This window comes from Amphiprion ocellaris, chromosome 12 (genome assembly GCF_022539595.1).
Source record: "Amphiprion ocellaris isolate individual 3 ecotype Okinawa chromosome 12, ASM2253959v1, whole genome shotgun sequence".
Taxonomy (NCBI): domain Eukaryota; kingdom Metazoa; phylum Chordata; class Actinopteri; family Pomacentridae; genus Amphiprion; species Amphiprion ocellaris.
Window position 1 is genome coordinate 13,024,919 of NC_072777.1, and position 25,001 is coordinate 13,049,919.

General features: G+C 38.1%; 1 protein-coding gene across 2 annotated transcripts; it reads right to left on the minus strand.

Annotated features, from left to right (window-relative positions):
- Positions 1 to 23,476, minus strand: dnajc5ga (DnaJ (Hsp40) homolog, subfamily C, member 5 gamma a). 2 transcript variants are annotated; one of them, XM_023265528.3, is made up of 7 exons: positions 23,301 to 23,473; positions 10,652 to 10,779; positions 9,364 to 9,577; positions 8,723 to 8,879; positions 6,454 to 6,632; positions 5,637 to 5,671; positions 1 to 5,079 (listed from the first exon to the last, which is right to left on the minus strand). In XM_023265528.3, exons 2-5 carry the CDS (start codon positions 10,768 to 10,770, stop codon positions 6,457 to 6,459), a joined length of 666 nt encoding a protein of 221 aa, XP_023121296.2. In that variant the 5' UTR covers positions 10,771 to 10,779; positions 23,301 to 23,473; the 3' UTR covers positions 1 to 5,079; positions 5,637 to 5,671; positions 6,454 to 6,456. The 2 variants fall into 2 exon arrangements, with proteins under 2 accessions (XP_023121296.2, XP_023121297.1); XM_023265529.3 differs by lacking the exon at positions 6,454 to 6,632 and having other exon boundaries at positions 23,301 to 23,476.
- Positions 23,477 to 25,001: the final 1,525 nt, after the last annotated feature.

Here is a 25,001-nt window from a genome sequence, read left to right on the forward strand (position 1 = left end):
TTATAAAATCCCCCATTTTTATTTGGTTGAATTCCATAATAACTCATTTACACATCGCCACAAGGAACCACAACAGTTAGTGACATGCCCCCCCAAAGGACAATAAAATAAAACTTTAGCTACACTGATAAGATGTTTTCATCATATCATCCTACTGTTATGTTGAATTTCAGATTTTCTTGTCATCATAAAGAGAAACACAGCAATTGTGGTAGATTGTCCATATGGTCAACTTCTCCATTAAACAATAAAAATGCAGACACAAAAAGTCATCCATCTGTCTCTGGAAGAACATTAGCTCCTTGCTAACTGTTTTTGGCATACTGTAGCATTAGCACTAAACACAATGCATGCAAACATGTTAGCATGGAACACCTGAGCCAGTGATTCAAAGTAAACACAGATGACTTTAGAGTCTGCGCTCTTGATTAAATATCAAAGTTGACCGCCGCCTACCATCCCACATTTCTGTCATTCCAAATTTAGGTAATGGTTTTTCTATGTGACATAAATTAAAAAATAATAAAAATGTATGTACACTGTTTAATCAGTTCATAAAACCCGTCTACTAACAATAAGGAACTTTGTCTTTTACTTTGCTGTTTTATGAGTTATTTACAACAATTAAAAAATAATAAATATGTCTTTCAGTGCTCCATGGACCTCATCAAGTTTAGACTAAATTGATTTAATGTGAGTGGATCTGAAGAAAGACTAAATAGAATTAATCATGAAATGCTTTGTTTCGGTTTTGGCTATTGACTAAAAAAAGAGAGACATGAAATAACGTTCAAGTTTGCAAACAGTTCTGCTGAGAAACACAAGATGATATGTAATCCATCAAAGACAGAGCTGAAGTAAAGCAATGGAGACACTTGTATAAGCTGGCTTTTGAGCAGTTTGTAATTCACAAAACTGTACACAGAGCTCTGCGTTAGCTTACACTGAAAAACTTCAGCAGCAGAGAGACAAATTTAGAAGAGTCTATCTTTTTCACCAGCTCTGACACACTTGCCTTTATTTGTCCTGCCCTCAAATCTCATCCTGCCACCAGAAAGGGAAAACATTTGTTTTAAAAATTACCTACACGCAACAGAACTCTGTCCTGGACACAACTCTCCACAGCACATCAACTTCCACATGACAGAAGTAAACAATGATTAAGGTAATAATACATGGCAGCAAAATGTTCCTTCCTACATATTTTTCCTCTGTTCAAATAGTGTGATCTAAGGGAACAGTTCAACATCTTGAGAAATATAGTTTGTGTTTTGTCAGTACCATGGTCATGTTTATGTGCTAAATATTAGGCTATCAAACAAGCTTAGCTTAGAAAGACTGTAAACAGGAGGCGACAGCTAGCCCAGCTCTGTCAAAAAAGTAACAAGATCCACTGACCAACACCTATAAGTTCATTATTCAACATCTTATATCTGTAACAATGTTGTGGTTTAACAGGGGACCATTTATTGACCAGAAGCAGTGGAGGAAACAAATTAACAAAATATATTTCCAGAAAATGTTTAACTATTTTTTAAAAAATCTGTCTGAACAGTTTGTAACAGCATGTTGAGCACATGAGACGTTTTGGTGTCTCTCCTATCATTTCATCAGTTTGTTCAAAGGTTGCACGAAACTACTAGATTAATGTTGGGTAGTGATGGGCTGCTCTGCTGGTTAATTTGTCAACAGGATAGTTTGAGGCTCCTGGGCCCTGTGTTTCTTCACAATAAGTCCCCCTCCTGTCGTTTATTTGTTTGCTTCCATCATATCCAACTCCATACTGTTCACCCATCCACACAAACTTCTATACTGACTGCTGCACCTTATCCATTTGTTTTGTGCCAATCTAATGTTTTGTTTTTTTTTTTGTAAAATAAACTACTCATCTTTAGACCTTTTATCCTGGATTTCACTTTTTTGTCATGGCTTCTAAATCAGACTGATCCAGACATGAACGCTGGCTCAAATCCTCACCAAAATCACATTACAATTACTAATTCTAGAGTCTCAGCAAGTGCATTAAATCGGTTAAAGCACCCGATTGGCTAGTTATTAGCCATAGGAATTTTAGTGAAAATTTCAAATCGCTTTGTTGTTATTGATCAACTATAGCAATAACACATCGGTGTAAATAGCTCACATGATCGTAACAGAAAATCCAGTTTTGCTTTTGTGTAGAACGACACAGACACCAACCTGGCTCTAACCCACAGCAACATATTAACCCTTTGATGGCCAACATGGGTCAAGAGTTACCCAAATCCAATGGAAAATGGGTATCTCCTGACCCACACTGCTCATCAAAAGGGTTTACAATAGCAAGTCAACATGGAAACTCTAGTGTCTTGGTGTAAAAACTGAAAGAATTAGTCAATTTACAGATTGAGAATACATTTCAGTCACTTGTCAGGTAAAAATGCCAAAAATAGTGTCATTGCAGCATAATAAAAATCTGCTGCGTTTCTTCGTCTTGTCACACCAGGATTCCAAAATGAGACATCTGAGAAATCAAAATCTGAGAATATCTCACTGAACATCTGTCACCAATTTCTGATTTTAGACGTACAGACAAAGCGTTAAATAAAAGTTAGATGAAAATCTAAAGTTGATCATCCAGAGGACACTCTTTTAAACAATCCCCCATGATTGATGGGTGAATGCTGCTTTAAAACCTGATCAAAATCCAAGAGCAAAATGTCAAATTAAACTGAGCTATCTAAAACCCGGAAAACAAAACAACCAAGGAAAATGTGCATTTGATTAAGTCTGCATGAATAAAACTCTGGTGAAGTCAAAGATCTCAAGTGGCTGTGTTCGTTGCGCAATTCAAGATGTTGAATCAACAACACTGATCCAGATTCACTAAAGGTTTGCAAAGGAAAACATTAATCACCATAAAGTGTAGAATGAGGAAAGATGACGAGTTATGAAAACTAAAGGCCTCAAGTTAAGATATAAAGCCTAATTTCATCAGTCATGCTCATGTATATGTTGAATTATTACATGATAAGATTATTTTCTACACAATATTCCCGGGTGATGCTACAGAACAGTCTTGCACATGTTGAGGTGACGGCAAAATGCATCAAACGTTTGTCTGTTCAGTCACTGCTATAATTATTCTTCAAGGCACAGCACTATCAGCATCAAGCCACTCAGCAAAGGAGAGTTTTCCATCCTACAGAGTCATGACAGATCACTGAAAAGGATATTTATGGTGTGAAATTGCAGGAATTAATGAATCAGTCCTCCAGTTAAAATGTCAGTGCCTGGAACTTGCAATACAGGTGGTTGATTACTTGCTCAAAACTCTTTTCAAGGACTGCAAGTAAATTTACAAAACATTCTGCAAATTAAATGAAATCTCAAAATGCACTCAAGAAACTGCAGCACAATTAACTCAGAAGATTGCCCCTGTGCAGTGTTAGTGAATCTGGACCTGAGTTTACAGATTATAAAGGAGCTTTCAAGCTGATGGTTACTGTAGTTTTAGATGTAAGTGGTATAGTACAAGATTTACAACTCAAACTGAGACAGAAAAAGAAAATGTGAAATGGCATCAGACCCGTCTCACAAGATGCATAGACCCAAACATATTATACAGTTAACTTCAACAAATTAAACCGTGGCTTACAGAGAAATGGCATTTCTAGAGACTTCTGACCTGGACCTGGTTCGTTATGGGCTGGCTGGCTACATGAAGCTCTGTTGTTACTTTGGTCTACCAAATAATCTGACTGCAGGAGCGTAACCACAATGTAAAACTGACAACAAAGGATCAACCAACAGTCTTTTCTTGTCAAAACTTACACTTTGCCCTCCATGTTATGGCATCTGTCCATTGTAGTCAACGGATTATATTTGGGGTGGTATTTTTTCAGCACACGATGACATAAGGGCTGGTACGTGTGTGTGTGTTTGTACACAGGATGTGTTTAACCAGAGTCTGCATGTCTGTAAGGATCAGCAGTTCTTCTGTGTCGTAGTTTGGGATGTGTGACCCAGTGCTGTACAGTAGGGGGCATGCAGCTGGATAATAATGCATGCACATTGGAGAAGGAAGCCTCGATTCTACTCCTCGAAGTTCTAAATCTTCAGCTCCAGGTTTTGGCTCAGACGTAACATCAAAGCAATGAAACGTATTAGGGTCCTGAAAAAAAAAAAAAACTACTCTGCGAAGCGACTTCCAGCCTCCTTTGAAAGATGAATATTTGTATCACCACACTTGGCATCAAGAGCTAGTCTGTAAGGATGAGCGCTTGAGGATGGTAATGTAACATTTAACTGATTGTTCACAGGAGGATAAAGAAGAGGGACAAAACCAAAAGTATTTAATCCTCATCTTCAAGTCTTAACGTGTAACTTCTGTTTTACTGCTGGCTCCTGATGATATGTACACATGACAAGTGGCATCGAATTTACTACCGATCCTCATGGCTTGTTCTTTTTTTAAAGAAGGAAATTTCAAAGCAAGTTAAAGGGGGGGAAATGTAAAAAAGTACTCCTGTTGGGGACAGACGGAGGGAGGCAGTAAGTTTGGGACACAGAAAAAGAACAAATTCCAGTCCTGATCTGGAAAAATAGTGAGGATCGCCTTTCCGTTACACGTTTTCTCCTCACATCCCCCTATTTTTGGCCATCTTTCTGCCCAGTGTCACATCCTTACTGGTTGGAATGGGATGACCAGAACAGATTAATGAGAAGTTCAAGCTCAGCCCTGGATAAGTAGAAGTGGACTAATATCAAGGTCACATCCAGCCCAGGCTGGACGTGTGGGAAGCTGGAAGAGTGGGGATTTGTTGGAGGATGGCAAGTTGCCTTGTACTTAAGAGCTGGTCTGATCATTACCAGCAAGTAGGTTTATCTGTATGAATACTCCTCCATAATTTGAATCCTGTGGAGAGGGCCGAGAGTGTTTAAGTGTCCACCTCACAGGTGTTTGTAGATCAGGTAGGTTGAGGTGGGACCAGTGGGACTGAGACATAAGCGTGGGCTGGCTGGTGACATCGGGCTGGTTGTTCTCTGGGTCGCTGGCGGCAGTCGGATGTGGCTGAATCATAAGAGGGGCTTGAAAGGCTAAAGAAAGAAGAAAGTATGAGTCAAACTGAAATAAGAAGCAGCTGTATCAGGTTTATCACAACACAAAAACTCTGACAAAAGACACACATCTAACACATCCACAAAATCGGAACCATTTTCATAGCAGCTTTACTGCCTACCTACAGAAGTGGTGCAAGTAGACAAAAGATAGATATGACGTTTATGTTTTGCCTTTCCTTCCGATTGATAATGTGTAATTAAATTGCTGTTCATTCTTATCTTGTGGGCCTCAAGAAGACTAGCTGTACCTTTGTCAAGGTTAATTAATATCCATGGCAAGAATATGGGTGCACAATATTGGATTTTTGCTGATTTCAGATATGCCTTTATTTTCCAACAAGTTTCAGTAGAATTGTGATACCATTATTTGCAAATGTATGAATGAAGTAATATATGCAAATGAATACTTATTTAATTTAGATATCCACCCAAGCCCACAATAGTTTGCATGAACCTCTGTAGACAACCAGAAGGCCATTTTTGCATGGAGCGGTAGTGCACATGCTCAGCAGTGTCCCTCTACAGTATCTTACCTTCCTGCTTTCGGTAGGTGAGGCTCATCTCTTTCCTGTGGGGGGAGACACAGGCATCCATTTAATCATCAATACACAAATTCTAATGAAAAGCAAAACAAAAATGAATATAAAGAGCAAAATATAAAGGCACAGCTCCCTTAGTCTTTTCTTTCCAGGTCAGGGAAAGCTAACATCTCTGAACTTATCCAAAGCTTTAGGGAGCTTAACAAGTTTACAAAATGTTTACAATAGACCTGGAAGTGAATTCGGAAGTCTTCAACAAAATAATGAAAGTGACTATAGACAGAGCAAAGCAGGATGTTAATGTGATTAGAAAAGTGGCATGAAGTCCATGGTGTTTCATGAAGCAGACAAACACATACTGAACAAAACCCTGATGTGAGAATGGCAACGTTACATCAACTTTTGACTTCCATATTTTTTCCATTTTGGTAAAAATATAAACAAATGTAACAATATATACTTCATCTGAATAACAATACATCTTTACAATGTCCCGATGTGACATACCCTTGCTTCTTTTCTGACAGCATTTCTTGTAAACAGTACAGTTATTTAATGTGAGGCTGATGAGGAACATACGGACAGTGTGAAGAGACATGCAGGTACAAGACAGCTTGAACAACATGGTGAATATAGTAGTAAATATGCACGGCAGTGGTAATTGGACAGCAGGAGCACTTTGTTACGGATGAGTGAAGAAGCAGAAGCCACGTACAGCAGACATGCAACACCGAGCGTGAGGATGGCTTCTCATAGAGACAAAACGCATGAATGACGACGTGACACATAAATTAGACGAAATGGCTCTTACGAGTCATTTTGACTCTGGTAAGGTCTCTCCGGGGTTTTCTTCCCCTGCTGGATTGGTCGAGGTCGGCGACTGGGGCTCAGGTGGAGGCATGGGCATAGGCAGGGGGATGGGCTTAGCCTGCTCTTCTGGGCTTTCTGGGCCCAGATTAGATGTGGGCTGGCCTATGATTACTGTGTTACCTGTTGGAGTGGAGCAGGAAAACACAAATCCTGAAGTTTATGTGCATTTTAAGTTCATTGGTGAAGTTACCAAATGCCTTGGGTTGGTTTGTTTGTGAACATCAGAAAACATGAAGTTAAAAAAAATCTGTATTGCTCTTGGATTTAAAGGGAGACCAAATAGTGTAATATTCTTGTTACAAATACAAAGTTTAATTTAAAAGCAGTAAAATGTATTATGACTCAGTTTGATGCTCTCTGGAGTTTTGCTGCTGTAGCCTCACTTCATCGAGTATAACAAGTAGCTTACGGTAGCTCATGTTAGCAGATTTGTCGAGTGGCACACTGGTAGAGTATGGGAATAGTGGTGTGACACTCTCTGAGCAACAGTCACAATTACACAGGAATAGTTTCTGTTTAGTCCAAGTCACATAATCTCACTAGGAGGTAGTAAAATGGCATCATTCGCCGAGTTTTGTAGCCTCTGGTGTCGGTTACATTTACATTAAAGCAACATCTTAAGTTTGAATTTCACGTGCATGTTAGCCTTTACTTTCCATTTATCTCTATGATCTTCTAGACTAATTGTTACATAATTGCCCGATCACAATTATTTGAGCTGACTGCAGTCACTTTGCTTAAATGTTATAATTTTGTGGTAGTATGCAATAAACATCTGGAAGAAACTAACACAAATGCCATTTTAATCACTACCTCCACATCATTTTCAGTTTGCGTGCTCTTCTTCTGCTATGGTTTAATGGCACCAACTGTTTCTCTTCAGGCGCCTTAACTTTCAGTATTCACTCTATTGCATTTTAAAGCACATCTATTGAGATTAAGTGAAGGGATTTAGTTGCAACATCAAACACCACAGCACCACTGAGGGCATATTTTGGTTTTAGTCAAATGAAAAAGAAGAGCTCAATAACTTGCCAGAGGCATTTTGTCAAATTTAAAGCGGCACTCAAACACACTAACATCATTAATTTAAAGCAAGTATATTTTTAATTGCAACTGTTTGTATGACAATTGTCAAATAAGATTTCATGATTGCGACAGCCGTATCGTTAACAAATCAAACCCAGTTCCAACAGATATTTTACTTCTCGAAGTGTCTCTGCTACACTATGGACAATATTACATTCACAAACCACAGTGAGCTGGTCGCTGTACAGTCCAACAAAGACAAAGGTTTGGGAAGCTGCTCTGCTCAAGTTGTTGATGCAATAACAGGCTAAATTTCTGGTCCAAAAACACCAAAAAACAAACAAGCAAAAAACACTTATGTGTTTACAACTTAACTCCAGACTCTTTTAGGCCTGAGGCAAGAAGAAGTTGGATTGTCAAAGACCAACATTATCGTACTTTTAATTGAATTGACTGAAGTCTGCAACTTTCTGTGCACTCCTGCCCTGTCCGGCAGAAATAAATATTGAGCCAAGGCATTTTCTTGTTGAGCCTGCAGCCTTGTTTAAATAAATAAAATCAAAGCTACAAATGGCCATCGCCTCCATCATTCAAAGTGATTAAAATCACACACTCTTTTTTTCACTTATTTCTTTGCTGTCAGGGCTATTAGTCTCCAGACTGCTCACTTCTTTTCTCACTGCATGGATTAACACTTTTGTTAATAGCACTAGAAACAGAGACATAGTTTCCCAACAACAGAGTTGTGCTTCAAAAGTGGTCATAGATAAACTGGACAACAAAGCAACACATGATTGACAATTTTCAACAGATTAGTCCACATAGAATAACCTATTAGGCAATTTTTAACCATGAATAATTGTACCAAACAGACTTACAGAAGTGCAGAACACATCCCAGCTAAAGGACCTTGTACTCACATTTTGCCTAAGCGAATCGATACTATGAATTTATGTAAATGTATTAAGATAAAAAAGGTGGTTAATTTTTGTGCCTCGTAGGGGCCTGTTTTTCCTCCTTCTTATGAGTTAACCACAAAGAAAAATAATGCAGTTCTGTACACATCTACACAAAAAGACAAAACAGCAATATTTGCTTTCTAGAGCATAATAATGACAGCAGTTATCAGGCTAAACCTGTAACTGTGTGACACACCTACACACTACTGAGCACTCACTCACCTCCGTCCTGTTCTGCTTTGATTTGGGCCTCCAGGTCTTCAGGGTCGACGTACTGGTAGTTTTCATCGTCGTCGGGTGGCTTGCACTTCCCACAGCAGAAACAACAGCAGCAGCAACAGCAGCAGCAGGTGAAAAATGTACAGCACAGCACCAGACCCTGCAAGGATTAACACACACAGATTTTTAGCCATATGACTGGAGGAAAGAACAGAACTTTAATCTTTATCTCCAAATCACTGGCAGCAGGGAGGATTTTATTCACTCTTAAAAAAAGGTCAGAGATGTAATTTTGCACAGTCAGTAGTACTGGCAGTCTGATTCTAACACAAGGAAAGCTTTTCTTTTCATTTCACTGTTTGGCTGAAATAACTTCAGAGTAAAAGAAATAAGTGTAGGTAGCACTGAAATGGACTGAAACAACCACCAACAAAAGACATACCAGATTTACCAAAGGCAGCTTTTCTTGCACATCTATTGTACTGCATTACACTGTACAGGTGTTGCTGTCACTATGTTAGCTGCAATTCTAATGTTTCATGGACAGCTCCTCCTGAAATTAAAACTTCAACCACTCAAGAAGTTTAAAAAAGGCCCTTTTGGCTTTAACATAAAATAAATTAAATGCAAACAAAGACACAAACCTTAAACCACCATTTAGACATGAGGAAGTAGTATTTGACGCTTTCTTCTCCAAACTGTTCGGACACATAAAGACCCATGGAGCCATACTCATCATAAATCTTCCTCTTGGTCTCATCATTTAAAATAGAGTTGGCGTTGTTGATCTCCTTAAACTTCTCCGCTGCCTCCGGGTTGTCTGGGTTTTTATCCGGGTGGTACTTCAATGCTAGTTTTCTGACACGAGAGAAGGGAGATCAAACAATATGCAATAAGGCAGATGTAAATAAATAATTCATTGTAATTTTATGAGTCTCAGTTAAAGAATGGAATTTGAGTGAAAAAAATGTCATATAGGATTAAGTTCCTCCATGAGGTCAAAACTAGAAATAAAAGCTCAGGCTGTAAACATTACATAGCCAACCATAACAACCTCCATCATCTCAATTTCCAGCTCTCATGATGGATCTCACCTTCTTCACAATATATTATAGATCAGTTTCTATCTGGAACTGAAACAATTCGTCAATTAAAAATCATTTTCATGATTAACTGTGATATTTTTTTGCCATTTTTACGCAAAATTACCAAAGATGACCTTTTCTTGCCTTCTAAATTGTTACTTTTCTTTTTCTTGTGCGAAACAAAAAAAACTGTACATTTTCGCTGGAGCAAATGAGCAGTTTGATGACATTTTCTTATGGTTTAACAAATTTTGATGGCCAGGCTTACAGTTACTGTGACACCTTTTAGCCCAAACAACTCACCAATCAATGGTGGAAATAATAATCAGAATAGTCCTTAGTCACCACCCTAATTACAAAACTAAATAATTAAGGTCATTTACCAAGAAAATTTGTCAAACTGATTGGTGTCAGCTTTAAAAATATAAAGGTTTGCAGAGTTTGTTTTATCATTGGGCTTTGAACCATATTTAATTAGTGTCTTAATCTGCAGGACATTCAGTTTGATAGAACCTTTGAAAATATTAATAATAAAAACAATCATTAGCTGTTCATTAGCAAATGCTTTCATGTCAGCTTGTCTGCATTTGCACAGGCAGAAATATGCTCTTGATTGCAGGAGAAAAGTTTCTAAACAGCACTTGAGTCATCTGGCAAATTATGTGCATTTCCTATCAGCAATACGATTACACAAATTAAAGACAACAGTTAGGAAAACACCTAAAGTAATAATGAGAGTGTGATTAGTGGGTCTTCTCTGGAGAAGCTAAACCTTTCTAAAAAAGCAGTTGAGACAATTTTAAAAGTGGGGCGATAACTCAGATTACTTAAATATCAGACAGCTTACCTGTATGCTTTCTTGATGTCTTCTGCTGACGCTCCTTTCTCCAACCCTAGCACTTTGTATACACTCTCCCCAGCAGTAGACATCTTCCTCTGGGGACGGGAGTTGTTCGGTTCAGCCATGGCTCACCTCTGTTACAGGAAAAAAATGATTCCAAATATGATGATGCTTTACAGTTAAAATATTGCAGCCCAGTGTCATGGGGCAAGAGTCCAAGCACTCAAGAGTCTTCACACAGAGTGCAACAGCAACCATGTTACAAAAATTTGTTGTAACTTCCCGCCACTGTGGTTTACCAAAGGAACAGTCAAGTTATGCAGATTTAGACGTGTAGCACAGAGAACAGATTCACAAACATAGAGCTAGACAGCCAAATGAAGGATGTCAGGGTGTCGTACGTAAAAGATGAAAAGACAGCAATCAGCAGTTTCTGTGGTAACTAACAAAAGAGATTCACAACAAACAATAAAACACAGTACTACAAAACAGCTTAATATAACACATTAACAAATTCCAAGTTAACTGATATCAACATCAATCAATATGCCAGAGCTGGGAGCATGTCAAGTTTGACATAGCCAGATTTTCTTTGTGTAAGCTGGCTCGACAAGACCTAAAAACCCAGTCAGAGAGAACGGCCATCATGACAGTGGTCATCAACTTTCTTTGTTAAGTCTCTGTGCAGGGGCATTTAATGTGCCATGTGACTCCTGTTTCACACAAAACGGATCAATTGCGGGCTGCCTACTTCAGTCAGAGGCTGTTCTAATAGAGAACAATGAGGAATATAAAAATGTAACAGTAAAAAAGCGATGTTACTCAAACAGATGCAAGAAAAACAGATAGAAGGGTAGAAAATATACATGATATATACATTTTTATCACTCTGTGCACTTTCAATGCACCTGCTTAATTCTAACTTGACAGCTACACATTAGAGATGTAAAATTTGCAAACTCCACAGGCCTGACACTGTCCAATAATTAAGATGTGGAAATTAGTTTTTTGACCAAATTAACGTGAAGTGATTCAATATTCTCTGTGATAAATACCAATAGACTAATCAGTTTTTTTTTTTGTTTTTTTTTTACCTGTGTTCCATCAGCTGCAGTACCAGCAGTGTAAAATGAACTTGGCAAGATGGGATTACTAACATACAGCTCAACAGGTTTGCAGATATATTCCCTCAGCTAAGAATCTGTATCGCTCAGAGAAAATCAGCAGGAAATGATTCGGTTGAAGGGAGACTCTTGTTACAGCCAATTCAAATCCCAAACACTGAACATAACCTACTCTGGAACAGGTTTGCTTGCAGCATAAGCTACAAGGATCTAGCAGGTTAATAGAGAGCCACTTTTGTAACATTGAAAACTTTGACTTAAGCTTCAACAGGCCATGCTAACCCAAAAAATGTGCTTCTTAATACAGCCATCCATTTACAACAGTATAACACCACATGCCACACAACCACAGCATCCCTGGTTTGATTTGCTGCGTGTTGCAGGCCCCTCATTTTCCCCTTGTTTCCCCTCTGCCTCTTTAATATCAACTGCAAAGTAAAGACAAAAAAACAAAAGACTTTGAAATGTCCTAAAACTTCACTGTTTTAATTCACTGCCACTGTTCTCATTGTGTCTCTACTGACGCTTTTAAAAATCTCTAAAAATCAACTGTAAACCACCAGCTCAGCACCAGATAGGCACAGTTAGTGGCCATCTGATGAACATGGTGGAGTATTTAGCAGCTAAAATGAAAAAGCGTTCCCTCAGGAGATGGTCAAAACTGAGAATAGCTATAGGAGACTAATTAACAGTAATAACACTCATCACAAACACGAGTGTAAATTAATTGTAATATTTCTACAACACTGCTAGATGTGTAAATAAGCAACTGTTGGTTCAAAGCAACTCTCAAACTGATGATATGTCAATATTGTGTCAACAACTTGTTTATGCTGCTCCCAAAAAGACAAGAAACAAGTTACTGCAAGTTTGAGGTGTTCAGTCCTTAGTGTTTTTGTACATGTTCATCTTTAAAGGTAAAGCAGGTGTTTTTGGATCACTCTCTTCAGTATGAATGCTTACTTTGGTGTTTTGTTTTAATGCTACACCTCTCAGCAACAATGTTTTAAGAAAAAAATCCAACTACTCTCGTCGATTCCTGGTCTGTAAGCCAATGGGAAGACCACAGGTTTCCTTCAGCCGCCTCCACCATAAAGGCAATGCATTACAGCAATATTTGTGTCTCATAATTACACAATAGAAGAACTATTTCTGTTAAGCTATAGCTACTGTACGTACACATACCGACTCTTACTCACCCTCATGAATAATGCCACCAGGGTCATTGACTAAAGAAGATTACATTTTGCTGATCTCACAGATTACCCGTTGAAGTAGAAGAGAGTCAATGTCCTGGTCAGCATCTGACTAGACAGACTGCACTACACACAACAAACCAAACAATGGTTAAATATCTATATTTCTGCATCCACAACAGTAGGTGCACTATGGGGTAAAGGACCAAAGGCAGAGAGAATATATTGCACAGCAGCCTTATCTGAAGTCAAAATGCTTTCATTCAGCATTTCGGCGGCATTTCTAATTCTCAGTCTTGAAGAAAATAGCACACAAATTCCAATGCATCCTTGAAAGTAAGTAAGTAAGTAAGTAAGTAAGTAAATAAATAAATAAATAAATAAATAAATAAATAAGGAAACCAATAAAACACAACACCTTACTACTAAGACGTTGATTCATGCATTATTATTATTTCAAACTAGCATACGGTTGGGAATTTGCTTACGATTTTGCATTTTACAAATTACAAACAAGGCAGATTGGCAAAAAGATTAAACTGAGACGACCTTTGCAATTACAGTATAACACACAGTGACCCCAGCTAATACTAGAGCCGTGTGAAAGGGGCTTTGTTATGTCAGCGAAGCATTATAAAGTCACATGCTCTTTGTCAAAATGTAAACTGGTGATGTTTACAATGGTAGTGTATGCTCATCGATGCAGACCATTTATCCCACATTTCATTGAACATTTCTTTGGTTACTGTATAATGCTAAATGGTCCACTTACATAGTGCCTTCTAAGCTTAGCTCATTTCTAAGTGCTTTACAATGTGTTTCTTATTCACCCATTTATACACCAGTGGCGTCAGAGCAACTATACACAGATCAAACCTTGCTATTCTACCACAGCCACAGCCATCCTAATAAAGATAGCAATTAATATCATTCAGAACTTTCTTAATAGTAATTAAGATGGTTGGTTAAGTAACTTCAGTAATATAGTATGTTTAGAACAGTTTGGAGATGTAAGCTTTAATAGTGATACTATTACCGTATAGGGCTGTAAAGATGTATAGGGCTGACACAGTGAAGACTGTAACACCCATGCAGTTTTATAGCTGTTGTAGAAATTACACAAATGTAAATCTGCTGTTAAATCATTTCTTGTATAACACCCAAGGAAGACTGCAACTTTTACGACATTAAAAATATGTCCAGTTGTGAAGATTACATAACCCTGTAATTTCTCTGTACCTGAGATATGTTTGTTAGATCCAGTTCTTACTAGAATTACTGCTTCAGGGAAGAGACAGAAAGGAGCCATATATGCCCCCATTTATGGTCTTGTCCTTAGTGCAGTTTTGGTAAAATAAACCGGTGGGGAAAAGAATGGTTTAGTAGAGACCATGCCCTTTTTGATGTGTGCAGTCTGTTTCATACTGACACAATAAATACTTTTCCTTAAGACAGCTGACACTGAATAGAGGGCTTCCTTATTCTCAGTGGTTACAGTGCTGTGCAAAAGTATTTAGCCTGGACACACCATAACATCAGGGAGAAATCCTGATCATTCCAAATTCATTCCGCAGCAGGACACTAAGCTGAAATGTTCAGTAATAAAGAAAAATCTCTAAACATCATGGTGACAGTCTGGGACTAATGAAGACACAAATTGTGTGTGACTGTATAAAGGAGGATCAGTGCTGTTAAGGGGCAAAGGGTGGTTACACCAAATACTGATAGGATGTTTTACTGTTTACTGCACTGCCCTCAAGATAATCAATGAATAAAAACTATTAGTGGTATTATTTTTTCAAGCATCCTCATTATATTTTATGTGCCTTAAAACCAAAACTCTTGCACAGTACTTTCATTGCTGCCACTTGATTAGAAAAAGTAAAAAAAACATCCAGTATCTCATATATATTAACCTTTAAGATTAATTTTCATGAGCTGTAGTACTATAATCATCAAAACTAAAACAAAAAAATGCATGAAATATTTCATTTTATAAGTAATAAATACAGAATATATGAATGTTGGCTGTTTGGATAAAAACACAAAATGTTTTTTGGGCTTTTTTTCATAATGTTCTAATTTTTTGAGCTGCACTAGTATACCTTTCAGTGAGCTATGAGCCTCTCTCAAGCTATCCTGTCTTCTCTTCAGTCTAACACACACAGTACTTGCTAAAATTAGATCCCCATCCTGAGGGGGTCTTTCAGAAGACACTTTCCGTGAATACTGGTCAGACAGCTGATGTCCACTCTTCCTTTATCACTCTGCTACTTTAAGGTTGTTTTTGCATTTAATGAGGAAATCCAGTGAAACAAATTCTACCTCTAGTGCTGCACCGGTGAAAGAGAAAGCATCTTTGCATCTATAGTTTCTCATCCAATTAGTTAAGAGTTTTCTGTTGTGAAAACAAAAAATAAGCTTCATAATGCTTTTGCCGTTGTAATAGATGGTACTCTAAGTTAGCACTATCTAACTCTCTTAGTTCTCAATACAGTCATTCAAAAAGATTCAGGTCCATTTGTAATATTTACAAAGAGACAACTTCAAAATACACTTAAAACACCCTGTTTTTAGGATAACTAGCTCCACTTAAGTACATTCATGGTTGGTGTCCTCCATTAGGAAATTATGATGTTGCAGTAGCAGTGATTTTAGAGGGTAAATGATGACAGAATATTTTATTAAATACATGCAAACTTTTCTTAAAAATAGCAAAATAAGTAATGGAAATTATTACATATATACATAAGAAGCTCAATAATTTTACCTTCAATGCATAAAATCAACTGATATGGAAAGAGACATTTTGGAAGTATTTCCTTTGCAAAGGTATTAGAATAAGTAAAGCCGTGAAAATTAACATAATGTCTGCCAGACTGCAATGCTGGAGGAATATTACAGATTGCATAACAAAATATGTTTATCACTGTTCCTTTATAAAGGCATATGTTGCTGGCTCAGTCTGTAAGAAGATATTATTCCCATCACAAATCAGTCCTCATGCCCTGACCAGAGCTAAAAACATATTTTAATAACCAATTAGTCGTTCAAATGAAAGACAGAATGATTAACAGAGAGTTTATTTGCAGTTTTATTGAGGATTAGCTGCACTGATAATAGTGTTATTTCAATCAGCTATGCTACAAAAGCTTCTGTGTGCTCTGGAGAGTGTACGACCACAAACAAAAATCAAGTCAGGCTCTTGATTGTAATAAACCCAGCAAAGAGGAGTTCAAAAAAGACATTATTTTTCTCAACGATGGAAACGCTGCAGGCCCAGATGGCGTTCCTTCTGGAGCCAAGAAAGCTTATGTAAATACTCCTGCAAACATGCTGCACAAACCAAGGGGCAGTCTGGCAAGGAGAAGCATTTCCACAGGACATAAAAGCAAGCCTTCGATGTTTCCCCTAATATAAACCTTTGTGGCTGTGGAACTGCTCAGACAAGATGTACACGCTGATAACTCACACTGAAGCAATCGATCGGATATCACTGACCCAGGTCTATTAGGTTAATTAACCAACTGCAGTCGTGTCGCAGACTTTTAAAACTTCCCTGTATGCATGCAAATTCAAAATGCTTGTTTATGACACTCAGGACACACAGTACCAATGGCATGAAAATGAGCCATCCAGCCACAGTACCAAAGCTGGAGACTGAGAATAGAGAGATATAGTAGAGTCATTTCTGACTGTTAGACTGTGAGCTGTTTGTATTCGGAGCTTTATGAAGTGCTGCCATTTATCTAACTTTAGCCACTATTCATCATGATTCTTAGCTGAAAGGCTGTCAGCTGAGAGACAAAAGCAGAAGATGAAGGAGGCAAAGCAGCTGCATGTGTGTTTGTCAAGACAGACTGAGACACCGCTGGCCTTTTATCAAAAACGAAGACAGGTTCACAGTAATAAAGCAGATTTATCAACTGGTATGTTCTGAACATCCTTAATTAAAAACAATGCTATGCAAAAAAAGGTCACACTCAAATTTAAAAATTGCTGAATCACAGATAATCCAAAACAGTAAATTCTTAGAAACCTACAGACATGTCAAGCACAAAAAACTGCATTTGCAAATACAATGGTCCCTCATTATATCGCGGTTCACTTCTCATGGTCTCACTGTATCGCAGATTTTTGGATTGGGTTTGGTTCCACGGATGTTTCGCTATATCGCGGAATTCTGCGGGACAGATATTTTTTCTGCAATTGTTTTTGTGACTAGTTGCACTGCAAAGTTACATTAGAAAACACATACCTGCTTCTTATGCACTATATAACTGCCAGATGCTTTTATTTTGACACGGACTGCGGTAAAAATGTGGCAGGAAGTCATCAAACACACTACACTTGACACGTACGGTCCTGACAACATAACACATAGGCAAACTAACTAGACTGACTAAACAACAAAAACACAATAAAACACAAACACTAATAACACTGGAACACTAACAAAAACCACAATAATTACATTTAAACCCCCAATGCCCCGAACTCGCATGGTGCATTGCAGCACAACAGTTCAGTCATAGCGACTGGCTCTGCTATTGCTACATTATTTCAATATTTTTTGCTGTAAAATAAGCATTTTCGATCCTAAAAAAATTGAAAACAATACAAAAAAGATGTTTAAAAAAAAACACATTAAAAGAACATTTAATGTAAATAAAATGCGTAGCGTACAGCGCTGGGCTCTGATTGGCTCAGAGACCGTAACATCAGTCTCCTCTGTCTCCCCTGAGTATAGCATATGGTATAGCGGCATTCAGTATCTGGCCTTGTCCATTTCACACAGACATCTGATCACTGCATAGTGTTGCTCTGTGGTGAAGCGAGGTGTGTGGGGAGGATTTATAAAGCCTTAAAATACATATCAACAAGAAAAGCACTCCACCAAGACTGTTCATTCTCTGACCTTGCGTTGAATGCAGGCATGTGTTATGCATGTGTGCGTGAATCACGTGACCTGAATATGTAGCAGGCGGCGGGAATTGATGGGACTCAGAAACATCCCACAATTTAATCAATCAATCAATTGTTCCTTGTATCAATTCCGATAAGTCGGCACCGGCGGATTTCTAGTAGGATCACATGATCGTCAGCAGGGAACTGAAGCAGCGTTCACTTGTTGTCATGGTTACAGTGACGCTGTGCCGACCACTATATCTTGCAATGGGAATCCTTAACAAATCCGTGGATCCAGACTATAAGCCGCATCACTGCCAAAATCTAATCACTTGGTCCTTGTGTCATTTCTGACCTTCCCTGAAAATTTCATCCAAATCCGTTGGTCTGTTTTTGAGTTGCAGACGGACAGACAGATTCACAGAGAAACGTAGCTGATCGTCACATAACTCCACCACGTTCCTTGGTGGAGTAATACTAAAATAAATACTGTAGCATCAGATTTGTGTATGATTGCGTTAATTTGCATTTACTTTTTGTTTATTCTTTTGGTGTTTATGTTGTGCCTTGGATCTTATTTCATTGACTATTTGATCAGATATTTTATTGTTTTGTTTTTGCTTATTGTCCTGCTCGGTGCCCCAGATGTTGGTTCCGCATTCCTATTGTTTTTGGTACAGCTGATTTAATTGTGGTACAGTGGGAGACTTGGTAAGAGCACGTCCGTGTTTGTTGTGCTGAGCAGTGAATAAAACCTGCAGAAAACTGTCCTGTCATGCCGGGGATGTTTAGCATGGAAGATAGCAAAAGACATGAGCATAAAAACGCAAAATAATTGTAACCGGCCTGACCTACAGCCCTGGAGACGGGCGAGTCGATCAATATTTAAGGGTTACAATATGGTCGCTACTTTGCTGATTTTCATCTATCGCGGGAGGGTCTGGAACGTAACCCCCGCGATAGACGGGGGACCACTGTACACTCACAGGTACTGTCAGACTCTTAACTAGATATTTGATTAACACCACACTAATATTAAAAAGCTACCAACAGCATCCAAAAAAAGAGCTCACAAGGAGACATCAAGACCCAGCCTTTCAAAATCACCATTTATAAAATTATCTGAAGCAACAGTGATGTGACTCTGAATAAACATATTTTAAGGCATTTCCAAGTAGATATATACAAGTGTAAAGAGAAACAAGTGAGCACAGACACAAAAATGACTTATCTAATTACTCATATCCACATCTAAAAGTAGTTACTTTATTTTTTTTACCACTATAAGTAAAGAACCTAAAAGCATCTGACTCCTGTTTTGTACCAGCTCAACAAAGCTTTTTTGCTGCTCAAGACAAAAGCGCTTGTCAAATACCACAAATGAGAAAAATCATGTGAGGACTGCAGGCAACAACTCTGATGAAATTCTCCCTCAGTAAGGACAGAAAGCCTTAAGATATTTTGCAACACTGTGACTCTTAAAATAGATACCTTTGTTGTTAAAAATAACTACAGCTTTCTAAGGTGCGTGGCATGTTAGCTATGCAATTGCAATAGCCAAGGCCAAGTAAAATGACTGTCAGACAGTTTAACAAATCTTTGATACTCAGTATTTGATGAATATTCAGCAGAACCTCTCTGAACATTAGATCTACAAGCCAAACTGTTCGGTTTTACAGAAATTATGTGCATTAATTTGGAATCCTTCAACATTTTACCAGCACTAATAAGTAGGTAACATAAAACATAACTTCAAAGGCTGAAAATGTCATACTCAATGTAATTAAGCATTAGCAAACCTCCTCTTTTACATGTCCTGTAAAGGCTGTGTGAGTCAAGACCAACACAATTTCAATTTAAAAGACTGACACAAACCGACTACAAATGTAAAAAAATATTTATGAAAACATAGCGCGTTACATCGAAATGTCAGCCAATGTTAGTTATTGTAAACGCATAAGTTCAACAGCACCCCCCAAAAATCCCTACTAAGCTGATGCAACACTTATTTAAGACTGTTACAACAAACATTTGCTCAACAAAAACATCGATAGATGTAAGATTTTTCTGTGGAAAAAGTAAGTAGCTTCAGAGGCTAGTATTGCCCCTTCAGCAGAAATAACTTGCTGTAGGTGTTTTACATAACTGTCCACCAGTCTCTGACATCAGCAAAAATAAAATTTGACCTGTCTTCCATGCAAACTTCCTTCAGCTGTAAGATGTTAGAAGGTTTTCTGGCAGTTTAACTGGAAGATTTTCCATCACCACGCTTCACAGTTGGACTTAGGTTGTCTTGAAAAGCTGACTTTGGTCAAATATGCCTGATCTTGCTGTGGCAAAATGACTAAATCTTTGAATCATCTGGTCAGGGAACATAATTCCAAAAGACCTGGTCTTTACCCGTATGTTCACTGGCAAAGTGTAATTTTATTGCTGTTACATTCTACGGCTTTTTCCTGACACACCCCACATGTAGGCCAGTTCTGTGCAATCTCTTTCTGACTGTGCACTTTGACAGCAACAGTTGCAGAGCTCCCTGCAGGTTCCATAATAAAATTTTGGGGTTGTGGGAAACTTTTTTTCTTCGCATCAAATGGTCTGCTCGTAGGCTGGGGCACCCACTCCTGGACAAATTCACAGTCTCTTGAAAGCTGCATCATTTCCAAATGAGTTTCCTTACAGTGGAATAATCCCTCACCAAACTCAGGAATCTAAAACCTTTTTTCTGAGGACGCTAGAGTGTTTTTTTGATTTTGGCGCACTTAAATAACAAAGAGAACAGATGCTTGATGTCAGAGGTTCAAATAAAACAGGTTTCACATGACACTCTCTGAGAAGATTCTAATAAATTACATCTTACCTAGAAACCAAGAAGTGACAAATACAGAGGTGTGCTTAATTTGTCCATGTGATGATTTGTTTTTTAAATTAGAATTTATAAAAATGAGTAAGAATTTAATTTTTAAGTGTCATTGACTTTATCACCCTATCTGTAGGCATAGTTTCACTGAGGATCAACGCCTGTGCCTGGTATGAATCGCCTGTTAACTGAAGTAAAGGAATGCATGGTAGGAGAACCTGGACTCCACAAAGCCATGGTGGGGTGCCACATGCTCTGTATGAATACATGAAGTATATGTAGGGCAGGGGCACATGAGGCAGTAGGTATGATGATGGATATCCATAAAGAAGAAATAAGAAATCCATAGTTGATTCACACAAGAAAAGTCAATTCACCAAAATCTATTTTAAAAATCATATTTAAAAATCATATTTTTTCACTCTGAGTTGAGTCTCACAGGCAGACTTCACTCTCAGACTGTGTACAAATGCTGCCTCCATCACAAGGATGGGCAAATTAAAATCAGCAAGGTTGGATTAACCTCCTGGAGCCAGATGCGCCGGTTGCAGTTCTCTTGTAATGGAGAAATACAACATCTCTCTGGGTTTTCCTTGTGTTAATTAAGTTGACAAAGAGAAACTCCATAAAACCCAACTTTACAACAAACTAGTTCAATGTAAATTAAAACTAGATTTGAATGTAGCATCTGTTTTAAAAATGTAAGTCACAAGATGAATGAAGGCCCTACTATAGTTTATATATACATATATATATATATAAATACAGTTATGCAATAAATCCAACTGATCATATATGTGGTAATCCCATAGTCTTGGGGCTCCTAAGCACTTGCCCAACTAGTGATCCTGCCTTGAAAAACAACCATGGCTCTAAATGTAAAGTTGCATTCATAATATGGTCAAGAGCATTCATTCAAACTTCTACTGTGCTAAAAAAGAACAGCTTAAAGGTTGTGTTTCTTCTAACAGAAACATGACCGAAAAGATTTAATCATTTAACTTCAATATATCAGTATGCTGCATAATTAAATGCTGCAAAGAACAGCTATTGCTCTAAGTGATTAATCTGTTATTTTCTCCGTGTGCTGATTCATAAATACACCAGTCACCAGAAATGACTGAAAATTGTGGAAGGCAATATGCTTTGGATTATTCACTTCACATGTTACAGAGTAGGCAGATTTGCAAAGGATTAAAACTCAGGCGTCTTTTGCAATTGTTACAAATCAGTGGCTGGCTCCTGCTAATTCAGCTTATCGAGTCATTTGCTGTCCTCATCAAAACACATCCATGTCATAAAGTGGATAAAGTAGGAGGATATAAGCAGGGACCCAGAACCCAAAAATCCTCAAACTTGAGAAGAAGGAACCTAAAATAATCAAGGGATTATAGCCTGGCTGGCAGAGCCTGAGTGGATGAGCCTCTTGGGAGGTTAAGTTCAGGGCAAATCAGCCTGAATGAAAACACAGTAAATGCAACAGAGAAGCTTGATTTTGGCAGGGTGGACTTCGGTCTCAGAGGTGTTGTGGCTTTAGATGTGACAACCTGTGTGTTGTCCCGTTGTGAACCGAATGAACCAACAGCTGCACAGACAGGTGACGAGGTAAATTTAGAGTCAAACCACGGGGTGCTCCGGGAGGAAAAGGGCTGGTGTTTTGGGATAACGATGCGGATATAATGAAGGAAAGAATACCGCGTGATTGTCGTCTGTTTGTCCTTGTGGAGCTCTAATCCTTTGCTAATCTCCCCGCACATGGAGAACTACTTTCTATTTTACACCCCGTCATTCATAAATACACGTTACCGGGATTATTCTACTAATTTCCCTTAACGAGCCCCGTTTCTTTTAACTATGTCATAAGTTATATCTCTCTGGCTCTCTTGATCTACCAAACTGTCTGCTGAGCGCGGCGTTGACAGCTAGCTGTTAGCAAATCTAACTTTAAGACGACACATCTTACCACCACGGATACCCTCAAATCTATGGCAAAACTTCATAAATAGCTGTACTGAAATATCACTTTGTACAAATGGCCCGTTATACTCGATAGTCAGCTAGCTAGATGCAGCAGCTATAGCGTGAAGACAAAGATGGACCAACCTACATTTACAATTTTGACAATTTAACATATTATATTTATCTACACACACTAAAAGCATTGTACAATGCGCCATACCGTTTTCACAGCATCAGTTCTGACAATATATGAATTCGGCGTACACCAAAAGCATACTCAATGTATAGCAGTCGTCATTTCAAATCCTCACTAACTTAGCATCTGTTCACAACTGTTGGCTGCCACTGCCCTCCAAAATGACATTAATGCTTGAAAAATGTGTTTAAATTCTCTTCTGACGGTTTGCAGAGATGAACGAACGTTTTATACGGTATTAGGAGTAATTTTACCGCTGTGAGGTAATTTAAGGTTATGCTACATGCGCTGAACCGCACGTCAACATTAAACTGACAGATTTTTGAATGGGGTTCGGCGTACGTGACCATGACAGGGACCAGCGGCTAGCTAACCTCATGCTAGCTGATTTGGTACTGCCGAAATGCCTTACCTTGTGCAAACTGAACACTGTATATCTCGTTGTAAGGTTAGCTGGATCATAGAGGCATCCGGTTAAAGGTCTTAACTCCCAGTTAACGGGTCAGAGACACGGTAACGTTAGCCCGGTAGCTGGGCGGTGATAGCCTGCCGTGGCAGCCGGGTCGCTTCTTCGTGCGTGGCTCCTCCTTCCAGGAAATGAAGGATGAAAGATGCTGCTTTCAAGGTTTCGCCCCAACAAAAATCTAACTTTTAGGGGGAAAAAATTATAAATAATCACATGTTCCGTAAATTGTGGTCACAAAGTCAATGTAACGCAGCTCAGAAATACAGAGGTACTAAACGACGTTTAGAAGACGGTATTTGCTGTTTTAAGTTTATTATTCCCTCGTTATGGGCCGAAAACGTCTCCGTAGCTCCCTTTATTACAAAAGCCCAGCTTCACTATGCATTTATTTCTTATAGTTTTGTCGTCATATTTCTCTAAAATATTTACAACTTTGCTGAGTCATTCACCTAAGCCTTTTACTTAAATGTCGTCTAGATTTTACAGACAGTTCCTGAATGCAGCATTGTAACTCCGTCACATGCTTCGATTGTTGAATCTGTCATTTCTTTGTCATCTATGCAAATTTGCACCTAAACAATACCATTAACATTTTATTGCCCAGCAGGAGACCATTTTATGACCTAATCCTGTAGTTATGAATAACAATAAAATGATTATTACTATGTAATGAAAACATCTTCATTTAAAGATCAGTTTTTAAAAGCCTAGATTCAAAGTGCTTCACCAGGCAGCAAAATTAAATGTCAAGTAATAAAATCATTAGAACATAGATAAAAACAGATAAAACACAAGATAGTGTATAGAACCAGCAGAGTGTTAGAAAAGGTTTTTAAAAATTACTTAAAATAAAAAGACTGAAATAAAAGACAGAGTAAATTAAAACTCAGATCAATTTCAGGCTCTCCGGGATATCTGCAGGTTTAGGGATGTACGACCACTTGAAGATCTCACATTTACAATATAGTAAAAAAGTCTGATTTCTTTAGAATGAAGCCAGTCATAAACATATGACCACTCTTTCTTGGTATATGTCTGCAGCTGTAGAATAGACTCAGTTCAAACATTTTAATAGTATATTCAGAAAAATGACAGTTATTTAAACCCAACTTGATCTCTGATGATGTATTTCCCTAATGGATATGGCTATGTTTCTCAGTTTTACTGTTTAAGTCATGTCTCAAGTATCCTTCAACCACAAAGCTTGTTTGCAGGGTCTCTAGATCCTTGAAGGATGAATTTATGGACTAAATGGTATTTTTTGAGGACGATTAAGGCCCTAATTTTGCATATTACACTGCTTGGCAATATTTTTGTGATTCCCAAAACTCTCTACAGAGTATCTTCTATAAGAGATTAAATTTAGATGTCTGGACTCACAATCATTGTGACTATCGGACAAAAGTAATCACAACTAAAAAAAAAAAAAAGATCTGCGTTATGTGAAAGATTTGTTTGGTCAAATTATAAATGCTTAAGCTTTTGTGAGAGCTATAGCTGCTACATGCGATTTCCCTCAGGCTTTTGATTTTGATTCTCTGGATTGTTATGAATTGTGCAAATACTGAGTCAATTTTATGGAACAAATTTGGTGTCTATATACACCTTGGTCTACGTTATGTTGACTATTTTCCTTATGGAGACACT

Coding starts and splice junctions, on each gene's coding strand:
- dnajc5ga (XM_023265528.3), bottom strand. CDS start 10,770: ATGGCTGAACCGAACAACTCCCGTCCCCAGAGGAAGATGTCTACTGCT. Junction 9,578..10,651: donor GACATCAAGAAAGCATACAG/GTAAGCTGTCTG, acceptor CTCTCGTGTCAG/AAAACTAGCATTGAAGTACC. Junction 6,633..8,722: donor CAAAGCAGAACAGGACGGAG/GTGAGTGAGTGC, acceptor CCACTCCAACAG/GTAACACAGTAATCATAGGC.